At 40.7% G+C, this 18,245-nt stretch overlaps 1 protein-coding gene across 2 annotated transcripts in view; it reads right to left on the bottom strand.

The window, feature by feature from the left end:
* Positions 1–18,245, bottom strand: part of OGFOD3 (2-oxoglutarate and iron dependent oxygenase domain containing 3) — a 46,009-nt gene that overhangs the window by 14,403 nt on the left and 13,361 nt on the right. For both annotated transcript variants that reach the window (XM_071452668.1, XM_071452667.1), the window contains exons 7-8: positions 13,761–13,914; positions 6,592–6,715 (exon numbers count right to left, since the gene is read on the bottom strand). In XM_071452668.1, the coding sequence (XP_071308769.1) occupies positions 6,592–6,715; positions 13,761–13,914 (278 nt within the window). The remainder of the gene's footprint in view (positions 1–6,591; positions 6,716–13,760; positions 13,915–18,245) is intronic.

Raw genomic sequence — 18,245 nt, 5'->3', positions numbered from 1 at the left:
GGCTGCCCGGGGAGGTGGTGGAGTCCCCATCCCTGGGTGTGTTTAACAAAGCCTGGATGTGGCACTGGGGGCCAGGGTTTGGTTGAGGGGTTGGGGCTGGGTTGGGCTCAATGATCTTTGAGGTCTCTTCCAACCCAGTGATTCTGTGAATTCTGTGATTCTGTGAAGCAACTCCTCTGCCTGGTTAAAGGGAAGCAGGAACAGTTTATCTGGCACCACAGATCTTTCATCTCATGCACTGACAGCTTCCACTCTCTGCCTAACATTTATCAGCTCTAAATGTTCCTCAGGAAAGAAGGAAAAATTGCATCTCAGCTGCTGAGTGACAGCCAGACAGAAGCACTGCCAGGGAAAATGCTCAACAGTTGTCTTCTCATCCTCTGCATCTGTTTAGGATTAATCTCCAATTCATTCTCATGTACAGTGTCCAAGAAACTCCATCACATCATTAGGCAAATAAACTGGTAATAATGTTTTCTACCAGCACACAATAAAATTTATTTAACTAATTCAATTATTTATTTTAAAATGATAAATTGGGAGAATTTCAATGCTTTAAGCAAATCCCACAAGAGGAACCTGGACTGACTCTGCAAGTGCCCTGATCTGGGGTGAAGAAAGCACCCCAGAAGAGAGGGCACAAGCTTCTCTGAACCATTTTGCTACATTTATGTCGAGCACAGAAGAATAAAATTAAATTTAAAATAAGTTAAATAAATAAAAATTTTAAATAAATTTAAAATAAATAAAACAAATTAATTTTAAGAATGTTTTAAATTTATAAATTTATCAATTTATTTTTAATAAATTAATTAAATTTAATTTATTTATTAAAAATAAATTTATAAATTTATTTTAATAATATATATTATTAAAATATATTATAATAATATATATTATTAAAACATTATATATTTAATTTTAATAAATAAATTAAATTTAAAATAAAATAAAAATTTAGGCCCTATGACCTCAAAAAAACTACCTGCAATGGGTATCAAATCCTAATTACAAACTTGTCCCATATTTAGCTTAATTTAGACAGAAATTTCTTGCTGTTATCAATAAAATTACTGGTTCACATAGTGAAGTCTCCTACAGCCAGTTTGTAATTTGCAGTATTAACAACACTCTCAGAAAAGTAGCTGCTTCTACTTTGAATTCAGAAGGGCCTGGTAATACTCCAGGTTAGAGTTTTTAAAGAAAATGAATGAACTTATTTATTTCCTGCACAGGAAATAAATACACAAAGTACACAAACATTTTCAGCTATCAGCTGCTGGATTTTTAGAATCCCTGCCTGCTTCTCTCCTACCAGCACAGTTGGTTGCTCAAAATCAGCAGCTCCCACTCTGTCTGAAGGTGTGACAGCCCTGGGGGGGATTTACAAGTGAAAAGTGAATATTTGCTCTCTCCACATCAATTATGAGTCTCCCCAAGGCCTTTTGGCTCCATCTCCTCTCCCCAGGGACATTTCCCAGCTCTCCCCTGCAGGCTGAGCCTCTCCCAGCCAGGGCTGCCAGGTCTGCTCTGCTCTGTCACAGCAGCTGCACCAGGGCTCAGAATGGGACTCCCACGAAAAGTTCTCACTAAGAACAAAGTGTTGCAGCTTTAGCCCCCTTTAACAACCTCAGCATCATCTATCTGGCTTTTCCTGACCTTGCCAAATGTCCAGCAGAGCTCTGGTCAAATCCCATGGATGCCCAAGTTCTGGGTTTTGGATTCTGGTAAGAAGGAATTCATCCTTACATTGAGTAAAACACTGAAGCATAAGCACAGGGGTAACCTCTGCTGCTCAATTATTCCAAAAGCAGCCCTTGAAGAGGCTTCATCAGAGCATCTGTGACATTCACACACAGCTCAGGAACCAAGAAATGAACCCTCACTGCTGAACCACACAGCTGAACCTGCAGTTACTTTGGTATTTTGTTTTATTTCATCTGTTACATTACCTGAATTTCATGGAGGAACTCTTTGATTTTTCCACTGCTTTCTGCCTTCAGCTTCACTACATATTTTCTTGACCAATATCAACTCAAATTTTTGAAATATTGGGCTGCACATGCATTACACAAAGGCACAAACAGGACATGTGGTCATTTGTAACCAAGTTTTCATGGCAGGGGAAAGCCTCAGAGGCCAATTCTGAATATGGAAGTGTTTCACAATGCTCTGTGGACAATTCCCCAGCACTGCTTCATCCTTCCAGTGCTGCAGGAAATGTGAGGTGACCACTGCTGCCCCCAGTGACAGCTGCCTCAGCAAGGCAGTGGATTTATCAGTGCTCACTCACAGAAAAATCACAAATAACACCTGCACTCCAAGGTACTTACTGCTTTATTGCCAGTTAAAATAGTGGTTTTTTCATTAACCTGGCATCAAACACCATCAGAATACAAAACCTGCCTGGAAGAAGTTATTCTTCCACAGGTAACAAAACCAAAATAAGGAGAAATAAGGAGCTATTTTCTGACTGCAACAGATTCTCCTTTTCCTACCCCTCTTTGCAATCACCTCACCAGTCCCTGGCACAATTTGTGATGAGCTTTGCAGATCACTAAGAATTGCTGTCCTTTGCATGGCTGGTGCTTCCTGCAGCTGCTAATGCTGCCTCCATTTGTTCCTCACCAGGACTGACAGCTACTTCTGTGGATTTTTAAAAAATTATTCTCAGCTTTCAGCTGATATTGATTTAACTTCAAGATGTGCTGCAGTTTTTTACTGATTGGAGCAAAACTGAAGCTGGAATTGGCAATTATCATGATCTAGACTGAACCTGGAGGATGTGGATTGAATACAGAGGAAGATGAGAGTGTCTGTATGGGGGTGTTCCCAAATATCTCCTACCTTCAAATCAAATATTTTACACTTCCAGAAACACTAAGTGAGAACACACTATGTTTGAGATTAAAGAGTCACACTGCACTCTCCAATGTACAGAATTCATTTTGCCCCACAGATTAGTTTCTCCCAGGAACACACAGAAGTGATTGTGACCTTTCCTTCTGCCTTTGTATGATAAATTACTTGTATGAAGAACAAATTCCCTTCTAAGTTGAAAATAAGTGCAGCAAAGCTGACCTTCAAACCAAGAAATGCACATGCAAATAAAGAACACAGAAGCAGAACTGGGATTTCATTCCAACAGCAGTTCCATCCACACTTTATGATCAAGTGAAGTCTGGGACATGCCTAATATTGCCAGACCCCAAATTCACACAAAACTCTGCAAAAGAATGAAATTTTAAAATATGAAACTTTAAACACTGACAAGTTTAGCAGCAGAAGAAAGAATACCAATTTTGGGATTGAGAAAGGAAAGCCTTGATGCTTGCCATTTATTCCTATTCCTCCTTATGTCTTGCAGATTACTAAAATACGTCTCAGACCAGCAAGAAGAGTTAACATGGAAAGGGCTTTGTTTTGAAGGGCCTCATTTTCAAAATGTTGCTCTGTTTCTTACAGTCTCTCAAACAGAGGCAATCCTGGTGCAAAGGGGTGGAAAAATCCCAATGTGACAATTTTGAGAACAGAATTTCCATGTATATTTAAAAGGAACAGATTCTACTTTAGATCTGTTTCTTTGTCACAAAAAAAAATTATTTTCAAAGTTGTATATCCCTTGGCACTAAGAATTTTCTTCCTCATGGTACAGTGAGTTTCTTGTGGCAGAGAGAGGTCCTGAGTGATGTCAAAAGACAAATATTCACTTCTGAAGCCCATCAGAGCACAAGAAAGATGTGTTCCTTCATGCCATGTCTGGTTATGAATTAGCCAAAGGTCTGTACACTTGAACTGGTGCTGACTTGTTCATTTCTTTAAAAAAAAAATAATCTAAAGAGCCTCAATGTTCATAAATCACAATTCCTTATTAAATGTTCACTAACAACCAAACTAGGGGATGTTAAAGATCATCCCATAAATTAGAGAGTTGTTCAGTCAACCATGTGAGAGTCAGGACTGGGAGACTTCCTGGGTAATCTGCAATGATAAGCACTGAGGGAAGTGCAAAGCATTTTGATTTAGGCTGCACTCCTGGCAGAAGAGCTCTCCCTGTGCCCAGCTGACACTGATCCTCACCAGAGCAGTGCTGCAAATGCATCTGCAGCAGCACTGGGACTTGCCCAGGCAGCACTTTCCAACACAGGACATCCCACAATGGTTTAATTGCTTTTTCTTGGATTTCCAACTGCTGCTTTTCTGCTCTGCTGCATCACTAACAATGCCTTTCTGCTCCCCACTGACACTTGAGCAAATTGCTGCTCACAGGAAAAGAAACCTGCTTATTTTGGCACTCAGAATCAGGTCCCCAGAAATACAGGCTAAGTGTGAGGCAAGTACCAGGTTTTAGGAGTGCAGTGGCATTAGCAATACAGAAAAGTAAATAAGCTGTCAAGCATGAAAACTGAACCAGTGATTATGACAGTCATCCCCAGAAAAGCCTGGAGCTCCTAAATGAGAAGCATGAAAGCTCATCAACATATGGTTTTAAAAGTGCAGTTGGAGTGGCAAGAGAAGCACAAAGGATCAAAAGAAGTGTAAAACAAAACAAACAAAGAAAAGCCAAAAAGACAGAAGGAGAGAAAAAACATTGCACAGGAACATTATGAACATAAAAAATACATCAGCTTGTACCAGCAACAGAAAACAGCCTGGGGTCATTCCTTCACAAAACACATTTTATCAGCAAGAGGAAAAATAAGTGCAAATGCCTTCACATTGTGCTTCACCTCTCAAGCTCTTCTGCTCTGCTCACAGGGTATCAGTGGGGACTGTGCACCAGAGGCTGTGACACAACCAGAGGAGCCCTGACAACTGTGGTAACAGAGATGTGTTAGAAAAGTGTAATTAATTTTCTCCTGTGTCCAGGAAGGACATTTGTGCTGCTCCTGGTGCACTGTTTTGTTCCAGAAGGGCACACACTGCCCTCACACCCCCCTGGCAAAGGGACAGCCAAAAAGAAAATTCTGGATTTCATCAGCTTCCCCTTCTTCCCCCAGAACAACACCAAGAGCAAAGACCTTGCAGCGGAAAAGCTGAAAATGAATGGATGGGGCTGAATGGAAGCAATTTCACAGTTAGAGACTTTTGGAAATTAAGGCAGGGGCATGTTCCACACTGCAGCCAGGCTGAGTGAGACAGCTCCCCTCACACACCTAGAATTCAGCTGTGATTTCTACAGCTATAAAGATCTGGTAATCTTAGAATTGCATCTGAAAAATAGTTTTAATGTGTTCCCTTTCAAAATACTGGCAGCAGCATTTTCAAAAGATGAAGCATTCAATTCAGGAATAACTTCCAATCATGAAAGACAAAGTAATCAAACATACAGTTCTTGATAGCAAAGCCAGGTAATCTCAAAGTTTATCTAAAGCAGCATCACTGCAGGTGAGTGGATCACTGTGATAGCAAAGCCAGGTAATCTCAGAGTTCATCTAAAGCAGCATCACTGCAGATGAGTGGATCACTGTGACCCAGAATTCAAAGAACACCCATCCCAATCTACAGGCAGCAATTGTCTGAAGTCAGTTCTGCTTGGGGTAACAACTGTCAGCAGACAATTACTGAGGCTCTTTAAATGAGCAAATTTCCATCTTTTCTGTCTTGGAAAAAAAAAAAGACAGAACACAGCAGGAATATAAAGTTGCCCATTTTTTCTTTTTCCCTGCAGCAGTGTGGCTGATCTTGCATTATGAAAGGTAACACTGCTGGAAGCTCAGCACTCACCTGCCAGACAGATGAGTTCAGGCTGAGCTCCTCTCTAGGCAGCCCCAGAGTAATTCCAGTTTCAAATTATCCACATATTAAAAAAATCTCAAGCCAGCCTTAAAGGTTTTTTATTTATTTATAACTGACAGCCATCAGAAAGCTCATCCCTGTCAGACCTCCTGGAAGCAGGGATGGATTTTTAGCCAGGTAATCCTGGTTCACCATACTCCAGCAGAGCTGTGGCAATCCATCACCTTCACACCCACCCTCAGCCATTACAGGGTATTAAGTCCCACCTTGAGCAGCAAAGGAATTTCAGGCCAGTGTAAAATAAATTGCTTTAATTTGGATTTGCTGCAGTGACAGTTAGCTCTGCTCTTGCTGCCCAGTTGTCAGACTAAGCTCATTCTGACTCAGAGATGGGGGAGCTGAGAGGTGTTTTGAACCTTTTATTCCATTTTCATTCTCATGAGAAGGGAGAGACAATGCAGATGTTATAATTCACACTATCACAATCAGAAGCAAACTATTTCCTAATTATAATATACTTCAAGTGTTTCTTGGCCTATCACCTTTAGCTACACTAGGCTGTGAATGTCTTAAGGCTAATCATCTAAAATTATTACTATTATTACTATTTCCCCCCTGCTAAGCTGTCAGAGCTGGCCACCTCTTCTAAGCCCTAAATCTTCCCAGGAAGTCTCTTCTTGTGGTTTAACACCACACATTACAAACTGTGGCTGCATTTTAACCTGTTCCAATCTTCACTTTTGATCTCATCAACCTGAACGCAGCATGCTACACTACCCCACATTATTCCTGCTGCCACAAACCCCAGAGAAGTCAGTAAATGGCAGAATCTGCAGCCAGCCTGGCTCGTACCTGCTCGGGGCTCCACGGTCTTGTTGGAATCTGCATCCATGAACACGAAGCGTCCACCCCCAAAGTCCTTGGAGTAGTCAGAGAGATAGAGCAGAGAAGTGTAGTCAAAAGAGCCATAAGTCACCTGTGGGAGAAGCCAAAATTACCAAAATTTACCAAATTCTTGATCTTATCTCCGCAGAGCACAGCTAATTGAGCAGGTGGATCTGGTGGGTTTTGCTGATTTTCAGGTTTTTTCATGTATTTAATAAAGGGGTCTTTGAAAACCATTTTCCAAGGACCAACACCACCATTTTCTAGGAATTACCTGTGTTTATTAGTCTATTCTCTTGTCACACTACAAGACTAGCATGTCATGTTTATTAGTTCTATTGCTAGTTTCCATCATTAGAGAAGTGGTTGATTGATTGATTGATTGATTGATTTCTATCATCCAAGAGCAAAAAACAAGGCAGTGTCAGAAGTGCATTGTATCAAAAAGAGAGGATTTCTACTATTCCAAGATAAAATTTCACCAGGAGGTTAATAAGCAGAAGAACAGCCCTTGATTAATGATTTCCACTCATGATTAATCTTGGGTATAAAGTTCTCACTGCTATTCTTTCACCACAACCACACAGGAGATTCATGGTAACAGTAAATCAGAACTTCCAAGTAAATACACATTTGTTGGAGGAGCTTCTACTCTTTTCCATGCAGGTTTTGTTTAAAACCTGTTGCATTTTCTCAGACCCCTCAGAAGGAGGAATGATGCATCTGACTCCATTGATATCAGAAGGCTAATTTATTATTTTATCATCTGTATTATATAAAAGAATACTATACTAAACTATACTAAAGAATACAGAAAGGATACAGACAGAAGGCTAAAAGATAATAATGAAAAACTCATGACTCTTTCCAGGGTCCCAATACAGCTGCCTGTGATTGGCCAATAAATAAAAACAATTCACATGAAACCAATGAAACAAGCATCTGTTGGAAAACAATGTCCAAACCACATTCCAAAGCAGCAAAACACAGGAGAAGCAAACCAGATAATTATTGTTTTCCTCTTTCTCTGAGGCTTCTCAGCTTCCCAGGAGAAAAATCCTGGTGAAGGGATTTTTCCAGAAAATGTGACAGTGACAAAAACCCTTCAAACTGAACTTTGGAAGTCTCTGCTTCTTCTCAGCCTACAGACCAAACATCCCACTTTTAAGTACAGCAAGGTGACTTTTTCCTTCCTTTTAAAGCATTATTTTTGGTTGATAGGTACACTGAAGTTGGAGGAAATAAATACTACATATTAACACTGAGAGTGAAGCTATCTAAATATTTAACATTGACTTGAGCTGATTCTGGAAATATTTCCTTTCATATCTACATGTCACCAGCAATGAAAAAAATATTTGAAATCAATGGCTGAGTTCTCCAATTTCTTTGTGTATCTCAGCTCAAAAGTTCAGCATTACACTGTCAAGCAGTGAAATGTGCAGCACAGCAGTACTGTATAAATACACAGAATTTGCAGAGTGTTTTGACTGACCTGGTGACTGTTAGAGGTAGGTGCTACTTCCAAACTTAGAAGTTTTCTAAATATTTTCAGTCATGTTTCAAGTTATATTCATTAGTGCCAGTTAAATTTTGGCTCAGGAGCAGTTGTACACATTTTTTCTGTAAGGGCAGGACCAGAGAGAACATAACAGCAGATGGAATAGGAAGACATTTCCATTCATACTCATGTTATTATTTTGACCATAAGGGCTCAGAGGAAAAAAGCCAAACCAGAGAAATGAAAGAAATATTGAAAAATGAAAGCAAGTGATCCCCTTCTCCCCATATTTTTCCAGACCCTGGTAGGAATACAAGGCAATAAATGGGAATTAATGAGCAAGTGCTAGTGCAGCACCTCAAAGCAGCCACTCTAGAGCCCTTCTCATGCAAATCAGCTTTGCAGAGCCATTTTCCACTTCACTGACCTGCTGATAAAAACTTCCAATGGATTTAAGGAAGGCTCCAGCCAGTGCAGAAGTTCACTCAACTCACAGTTCCAAGTTTAATGCATTAGAACTGTTTTTATCAACTCTTCAGAGGAGCAGCAATCTTTGCTCCCCCAGTGCACTCTCCCTCTTCTCCAAGGTGGTTTTACCAATTCCAAACTTCTAAGAACTGACTACCAACCATTTCAGCCTAACCAAACACACCTGACTGCTAGAGAAGACTAATTTGGGGAACAAAGTGTGCAAGAGAAAATGGCTTTGCTCCTTCTGTCCTTATTCATTACTCACTCCCAGAAAGCAACCAGGCCTGAGAAATGCAACACTATAGAAAGCAGGCATTAAATTAAACTCAGTTATTTGTAATGCTGCAAGTCCCTCCACGTAAATCAAATATATTTGTTACCCTGGCAATGATTTCCAGTACCAGACAGATTAATAATTGAACCAAAAGATCAAACTATATGAGAGAAGCTGTCACTAAAAGCCACACAGCTCCAAATCAAATTTCTACAGCTCCTTGTAAACAACTCAGGAGAAAAAAATGCAGATATTTCCACTCAGCCTGCTATGTCATATGGTTAGTGTGCTCTTTTTGAACATTCCTTACCCAAAGAGTCAAACACAGATAATATTTAATGGTAAATGCTTATAATGATGTTTACATGACACTTCTCTAAAGGCTATTATTATAAATAGAACCAATTACCAGAATTAGCCAGCCCCATTTTGCAGTGGGTTTTTTTTGAGGGACACATTTCTATACAACTAAACAGTTGTAGGACCATAAGAGGTCTGCAGCCACTGAGGATATTTAGGACAGCATCCTCTGCTTTCCAGGGCAGAAGAAAATTCACTTTGCAATCAGCATTGGTCTAGCACGCAGAAAAAGAGTCAAAACTTCTCTTTTCCTGTAAGCTTTCACCTAAATCTGTGTAGATGAGCCCCAGAATAGCCTTGATGGCACTTCCAGTGTGCTGTTTATTGGCAGTGTCTGTTAGACAATAAAAGAGCAAAGAGCACAGCTCCGAATTGCAAGGGGCTGTAGGTGAGCTGAGGTGATGGCTTTGAGTAGAAATGAGAATCAACCTCCTCAGCTTTCAGAGATGATGCTCTCCCAAGGCAGAAATGGGATCTTTTGATGTGGTTTATTAAATGTAGGGGAAGAAAAGAAGAGTGGAAAGTCTGCTAGAAGAGCCAGCAGCTGCTCTCAGTGCCAGAGAGGGCTGCAGGTACAGGGCAGGGTTGGGGACATGGAGAGAACATTGGAGGTGAGGAAAATTAAAGGTTTGGCTTGTTCACCTCAGAGAAATAAAGGCTGGAAAGGGATATGATTCCCACCTATAAATACATGGGGGTGGGAGGATGTAGAACTGGGAGAAAGAACAAAAATAGCTATAAAGTGATCATGGACATGTTTAGGCTAAAAAAAAAGCCAGAACTAATTTTGGGAAATGTGCACTCGAGTGTTGGACTACCTCTGATAGAAGAAATTCAAGGGAAACAAACCCCAAACCATCTTATGGCAGAGCCTGACAGTCCTGTGAAGGATGAGAGGATCTGTGCCCAGGCAGGGGACTGCACAAATCCCCAAATTCCACACTGCTGCCACCAGAGAATGGTGCAAGGCTGCAGTGCTGACAGTGTGGAGTGTGCAGCAGCAAGTCCATTATAAATCAGGTGTTTGACATTTGGAAGCCTCAGCTCCAAACAAATTCCATCCAAGATGAAACTCCACATCTTAAAACAACACTCTCTTCATTTGACTTAGAGGCTTATAAATTCAACAAGATTAAATAAATCATTTGGGTGATTTCAGGGTTTCCATTCCTGTGTAACTACAAACCAAGGAAATTTTAGGAGGGAAAAAAAAAAGCCTCAGACAAACACATTAAATCTGTACTACTCCATTATGCTGTTAAAAGTCTTCAGGGAGATTCAAATGAGAAATTTAATTGCAATAGACTCAGCAATATCATGAAAAAGGCAAGAGGGGTTTTCATATGTTCCAAGATGTTTCATATGCCACATCTTTTTAACAACAATGTCACTCTGAACCAGAAAATATAGTGAACTCTTTTTGCTAAGGTACCATTTTAACTTTCTTCTGGAAGGAGGTAAGGAAAAAACTGTGATGTCTTCTTCTAGGAATAACCTTCACTGTTAAATCATGCAGAAATTCCTAAAGTGACTCGTTCTGTTCCAAGGGGAAAGCATAAATAATGATCCAAGACAAAAGCATCCAACAAACTGGCAAGTTTTATTGATCTTTCTTCAACTTCCCAGCATTCACAATTGCTTTGGAGGCCACATAAGAACTCTACTACGCTTTTCTGGGAAGAACTTTTTACCTCAGATCAATAGAAAGGTGGGGTTTTTTTTCCTTGCTTTCAACTGCAGTCTGGAAGTGGAAAAGTTTGATGGAGGAAGTGGAATACAAGCCAGGCTGACTGCACTGGAAGCAACCTGGGAAGCTGCACAAGATTAATTCATCCTAATTAGTCTCTCTCAGACTATTTATGATTATGAAAAAGGTGTTTGGAAACTGCCCCAACTGGGATAATTCTCCTCACAGACTCAGAATTATTTAGGTTGTGTAAAAGATCTCCAAGATCACCAACTCCAACCCCGTTACCCAGTACAGAACACCACTAAGGTCTAGATTATGCATTCCAAGTCTAAGAGAGCATTTTTCCTGCTTGTTTTGGTTTTTTTTTCCTGAAGCTGGAGATGGGTTAGAAAAAGCCAAGGCAAATCAATTGATGTATCTGCTCCCTGAACAGACAGCCTGCAAGATAAATAAAACATGGACAAAAGAGAAGGATAAAAACAGGAAAACATTCAGCCTGCTGTCCATCATGTTCAGGCATTCTCAGGATGACAGGACACAAAAGCAGCTTCCACAAATTCTCTTCATGTAAACTTATTTGCATGTAAATGATAAAATAACTTGTACATTATAGGAGATATTTAGGTAGGAACACTTAATGGAGAGTTTATCCAACCACTTTAATAATTCATTTCCCAATGCAAAACACATGCAGAGAAGAATAAAGAGAATTCTGGCAAGCAGGGCTTGGGCACACACAAATCTCATTACAGTAATAAATCAGAGTCTGGAATTCTAAAATAGGTTTTGGGGGGGCTGAAATAAAAGAATGGAGAAAATAGGCATAAGCTGTTGAAATATACTGCTTTTCCCACCCTTGTGGCAGTCAAATCTGATTCTCTGAAACTGTGGAAAAGCTGTAAGGAACCAATGAATTCACTGCACTTCACACAAGCAGAATCACCAGGTTCCTTCTTCCCAAGGACCTCTTGGAATTTTTTGGAACCCTGGATGCTGAGAATATTAAACTTTCTGTGCTGAAAGGCACAGACCCCCAAGAGAACACTGCATTTGACCTGAGGCTGTGGAGAAGCTTCCAAAATGGAATGACAGAACTGGGATTGTGGGTGTGGAGTTTGAATAGAAATGTGTGATACCACAGGGTGGAAAACTTAAGAGTTTGGGATTTTAGAATATAGAAATAAATATTAAGCAAGATGGAGGTTTTAGGGCAGACACAGGCTGTTCTTTACCTTCTTCCTCCTTCTTCATGGGTTTGGGTGATGTTTTGTAATTGGACAGAAAAGTCCTCATTGAGGGCTACAAGTGATCAGTTATTGGGTTAGAAGGGAAAATAATTTAGGTGTCAGTTCTTAATTGGACAGTTTAGCCTTAAAAGATCTTTACCAAGAGACAGTTGGCCATTTTGTGCCTTGCTAATGAAGGACTGCAGAACTCCCTGCTGTGAAACTGTAACATTGATAAGAAATAACAAACACCTGAGTCTGAACATGAACTATTGTCTCAAGTGCCTTCATTTCCAATCCCAAGAGAGGCAGAAAAAGGAAGCAGAGAACCCACAGGAACTGAGCAAAACATGATGGAATTCCTGTGAGCCCCACCAGCACAATTTGCTCCCTGCAGCCATTTCCTACCAAGAGAAATCAAAACATTCTGGACGTCAAAACCATCCCTATACCTCTGGTCCAGAGCCATTCCTCTTCACTGGTTACATCACAGCTTTTCAAACCAGAGGCACCCAAAACCTGGCAGATTCCACCCTGCAGGGCTTTCTGCTTCCAAACACAACCTGTGTCATCACTACCACCACATCTTCTAAATTTAATCTGCTTCTGCTCACGTGAACAAGGACACAGGAACTCACACCAATGTCGTGACCAACAGAAGACGCTTCCCTCAGACTGGCTTTTCCCAGGAAATACTTTCAGGCAAGGAATATTTCTGTTGGATTTTTTCATGTCTCAGGTCATAGACTTTAAGGTACACTGCCCACTTACAGACTTGAGCCCTAAGGAATAACTTGGATTTTGCTGGGATTATTTTATTTGGCTCCATTTTGGGTAATCCATGACTCCAGAGTGACTCATTTATAAATCCTGAAAGGATGAAATGTGGGTATTGTGGAGGTGGTTTTTTGCTTGTTTGGGGGTTTTCTTTTGTGTTTTTTTTAATTCTTCCATTCTTTTGACCATAAGGGCTCAGAGGAAAAAAGCCAAACCAGAAAAATGAAAGAAATATTGAAAAAAATATTGGTATTCTGCTGTTCTGCACAGAATGCTTGAACTCAGTCAACCTCCGAAATAAACTCAATACCAAATCATTTAAGTTCATTGAGAAATGCCAAGTATTAAGCTATAAACCTGGAAATAAGACTGTGCAGTTAAAAGAATCAAAACACCAAGTTATTGAAAGAGGGTACCAGGTCCCACATCCCCACTGAACCACAAAAAGCTCAAAAAGATTCAATTCACATATAGCAGAAATACAAATATGAAGCCTTAGATCAATAACAACAGTGACCAAGTGACCACTGTGAAACAGCTCCTTCTAGATCTGGCTGAAAGAACAATTCAGGTCATTTTAACCAATGTTTCTGACAAAAAAGATTCCTGACTAGTCATTCTCACTACTAATTCTAGCAAAACTAAATTAGAGAAAATAAAAATGAATGGGATGTAATGGCCTGTGTTTCTAAAACTCACTTATCTCCCATCAGGTTCATCCCCTGAAGCACAAGTTTTCAAACCTGTTTGATGGATTGTTTAAATGCAAAATGATTTCAAGGTGATTTAATAATAACAATAACAGATATTTGCATCCCATGCCAGCCCCCTCCTCACCTTGTCCACGTGTGGGTGCCAGTACTCATCATGTGCTGTCTTGGCTCCTGTGCTGTTCATCCTGGAGAAGAAGGTTGGCTTGGTCAGGTACATGGCAGAAGAGCTGATCCCAAACACCTGAGCAATCCTCTGCTGAATCCTCTGCCTCACATCCCTGCAGAGAACACACAGGGTGTCAGTGACACCTCCTCCTGCTGCTCCTGAGCTCTTCATCACTCACTGCTCCTTCCTCAGCTGAGAAAAATGGGAACACACAGCCACAGCTGAGTTTGCCTTGAGAAGGGAAGAGAGGAGAGAGAGGAAAGAGAAACAGAAGAGGAGAGAAAAGGAAGGAGAAGAGGAGAGAAAAGGAAGGAGAAGAGGAGAGAAAAGGAAGGAGAAGAGGAAGGAGAAGAGAAAAGGAAGGAGGAGAGGAGAGGAGAGGAGAGGAGAGGAGAGGAGAGGAGAGGAGAGGAGAGGAGAGGAGAGGAGAGGAGAGGAGAGGAGAGGAGAGGAGAGGAGAGGAGAGGAGAGGAGAGGAGAGAAGAGAAGAGAAGAGAAGAGAAGAGAAGAGAAGAGAAGAGAAGAGAAGAGAAGAGAAGAGAAGAGAAGAGAGAGAGAAAAGACAGAAAAGAGAGAGGGAAAAGAGAGAGAGAAAAGAGAAAGAAGAGAGAGAGAAGAGAGAGAAAAGAGAGAGGGAAAAGAGAGAGAAAAGAGAGAGAGAAAACAGAGAGAGAAAAGAGAGAGAGAAAAGAGAGAGAGAAGAGAGAGAGAGAAGAGAGAGAAGAGAGAGAGAGAAAAGAGAGAGAGAAAAGAGAGAGAAAAGAGAGAGAGAAAAGAGAGAGAGAAGAGAGAGAGAAAAGATAGAGAGAAAAGAGAGAGAGAAAAGAGAGGGAAAAGAGAGAGGGAAGAGAGAGAGGGAAGAGAGAGAGAGAGGAAAGAGAGAGAGAGGAAAGAGAGAGAGAGGAAAGAGAGAGAAAAGAGAGAAAAGAGAGAGGGAAAAGAGAGAGAAGGGACCTCCTCCAGGGGTTTTGGTTGGAGTTTGTTTCTTTGTTGTTTTTTTTTTTAATTGTCAGAATATCAAGGAATACAAACTTTGTCTCCTGTGGCCTAGGTTTGAAAATTTCTGTCTGTTTTCCTGAGTAATTCCACACCTATCCCACTGTTTGTTAACTGCTGGAAACATTAAGGGGTAAAAGTAAAGTTGTACCTTCACAAAAGGATTGTCTCTGAAGAACCTTTAATTACTTTTAAACCAACTGGTGAAGTCCCTGTCACCATGAAATTCAGGGCTCTTGGTCAACATATGTATTGGTATTATTACCAGATTTTTTTACATGAATGCAAGATGTCTTTTTCAAAATTATACAATTACAGTGTATAAACAAGATAATGTGAGAAAACACATTTCTGAAGTTGTGCATGGAATTATATTAGTAGGTTTGTATCTTCCAGTGCATTTCTCCACTCAGCATAACTTTCAAGAAGTTTTTCCCAGGTATTTCTCTAGGGAACTAAAATGGTGACTAAAAAGAAGTGGCAGAATTACAAGACCTGTGGTGTGTGTCTATAGGCTGTGAAAGTCATCTCTTAAAATCCACAAGTACTAAAAAATGCTACATAATATTAATATTATTTATTATATATAATTATTAATATTATTAATTAATATTCATTCTGTTCACAACTAGTCCCTCACAAGAAATAGAAATAACACGCACAGATTTGATTTTCTAACCTGCCTCACTTTACATTTTTAGAGGTCAATTCAAGCTATTTTACATGTGAAATATAAAAAGTATCAAATGAAGTCAGAGGGATTTTCAGGGATATATATGGCTGCAAGAGCTGAGGTTTCCAGTTCAGAGCTACATAGTGGAGTTGGCAAAAGGAAGGAACCCACAGCTCCTTCCTCTCATGCTGTGGGAGGCTGATCCTGCTGTCTGCTCTTTCCAAGGAGCAGGATGCAGGAAAGGCTCTCAGAAAGCATTAAATGCAATTATTCATGTTGTGAATGGAGAGCTTTGAACAAGGCAGCTGAAGAATTCACAGCCACGAAGAGCAGAGCAGCTGATTCCCTGGCCCCTGCAGCAGCCAGGAATAAATAAATCCCCTCCCAAGCCACAGTCTTGACATAACTAAATCTGCTCCAGTTGTCCTGCTCTGCAAAGAGTCCTCCCTCTTCTTTCAGCATGATTCATTTTTCACTTTTAAAAGCTTTCTGTTAAGGTTTGCTGTCTGGTGTTTCTAAGGCTCTGTTAAAGCTTCTCTCCTCTTGGAGACTGATGTGCAATGCTTTGGGCACAATGTGTGTTTTACAAACCAAACAGGATGCAAAGCCCTACTCAATATGCCAAATACAGCTTTGAAAAGTAGAATAAGGTCACTTTTTAGCCTAGAAAAATCCTTCTGTACAGTCTGTTTTCTGCTGGCCAGGCCATTTCAACATTTATCAACATCATGACTGCAGGTTTTCATTCCATTCCCTGCCCTGCTCTTCCAAACACAAACTACTGGCAAAATACTTAAGGACAAAAGCATTGTCCTTCATGTGTAAACCAAGAGACAAGAGAAGCCAAATTTCAGCTCAGAAGAAAGGAATGAATGAGCCCAGAACTTGGAGAGCCACATGGTCCCCTCAGCCTCTGTGACCCAGAAGCAGCAGGAGCCTCCCTTCCCTCACTGCTCCTGGCTCTTCACAACTCTTGGGACAGTGCTGGTCAACTATGGCTACAAAGAAAATATTTCTTCATGCTGGAGAAGCATTTATTTCCATAAGCACAGCAACTCTTATCTCCTTCAGGCTGCTGAGGTGTGCCCTGGCTCTGAGCAGATGCAGTAACAGAGCTCTGCAGGGGCAAGAAATGCTCAGGAACAGCCTCCAGTCAACAGCATCAAATTAATGCTCCCCCACATCTGTCAGCAGCAGTCCTTGTCCATTTGCACTGAGTCACTGGGAAATACCAAAAGACAGAGCAGAACTCCCTGAGAGGAGCACATGAGCACCAGATTCTCTAAAAACAGATGTCACACACATGTTTTATGAAAAATCCTTGCCTTAGGAGTTTTTTCTCCTGAGAAGCTGAGAGGCCTCAAAACCAAAATGTAACCAATGGTTATCTGCTGCTGTGGAATGCAACAGGTGCATCTGGGATTGGGCTCATGTGGTTGTTTCTAATTAATGGCCAATCACAGCCCAGCTGTCCAGACTCTCTGGTCAGTCACAAACCTTTGTTATCATTCTTTCTTTTTCTATTCTTAGCCAGCCTTCTGATGAAATCCTTTCTTCTATTCTTTTAGCATAGTTTTAATATAATATATATCATAAAATAATAAATCAAGCCTTCTGAAACATGGAGTCAGATCCTCGTCTCTTCCCTCATCCTAAGACCCCTGTGAGCACCACCACAATCAGTCACTGTTTTGAGTTAGGGGAGGAATAAATTTTTGATGAGGAAGAAAATTTAAAAAAAGCCAGTGAAGTAGCTGGAAGTCCAAGGAACACACAACTTGAAAGAAAGGAAGTTTGCAGCTTGCAAAGCTGCCAGTTTAATGCAGCAGCAGCAGCAGCAGAGAGAGCTGAAAGTGCCACTGAAAAGTTTCTGTGAGCCACAGGCTCTGCCAGACCAACCCAAAAAAATGCAGGCAGGAGCCACTGCAAAGTGTGACTCAGCCATGGTGACAGGAACACTCAAAGCTCAATCCACACAACTCCTGATGATCCCACTGCTCAGCACTGCCCAGGGAGCTGACAGAGCAAAGGGCTCCTGCAGCCAGAGAGTTCCACAGCAATCACACACCCAACAGACACAGACAGCAAAGGCACAGCTCCTCCCCTGCTCCTCCTTCTCTGCCTTCATTAGCTGTCAGGTTTGGGGAATAAATCTTCTGATTGTGCTCTTTTCTGCTCAACTCACCCCTTCCAGCAAACACCCTGATTAAAGGTCTCCCTTCTGAATAAACATTTCATTTATTATGTGGAACAAGAGGGATTGCTGTAATGTGCTTGGCAGATGGTGGTTAAAGCATCAGCCTAGAAACCATAATTGAGTCTGAAGCAATGTAATTTTGACAGAGACAGTTCAGAAATCAGGCCCCTGGCTCAGGATGCCTTCTCAGCTTTGTTATTATTGCAGTCAGTAATACTTAGACATGAATTACACTCAGTTATTTCTCCCAAGAGTGTATTGTTAAAGTGACCTTGGTAGGGAAGGGGAAGTAATGAAGATAAATGCTCCCAAAAACAGCATAAAATCATTCATTAAGGCCATAAAGTACTATAGTCCATGCTAAAGCACTGCCATTAATAGGAACAGAAGCATTTAATAATATATTTTGTATTAGCTTCACATCCAGTAGACTGAAATATCCCGTATACTGCCATGAAATCCCAATGGAATATTGACATTCCCTAGCAGCTGCCTCATCTCACAGCATGAAGTTATAAAATTATTGAAAAATTGAATGCTTCTGTTCATGTAAAACAGAAATTATACCTTTTCTTTA

This window comes from Agelaius tricolor, unplaced genomic scaffold (assembly GCF_023055355.1).
Source record: "Agelaius tricolor isolate 1412-34295 unplaced genomic scaffold, bAgeTri1.0.p SCAF_35, whole genome shotgun sequence".
Lineage (NCBI taxonomy): Eukaryota > Metazoa > Chordata > Aves > Passeriformes > Icteridae > Agelaius > Agelaius tricolor.
This window is presented reverse-complemented; position numbering and strand designations above follow the sequence as displayed.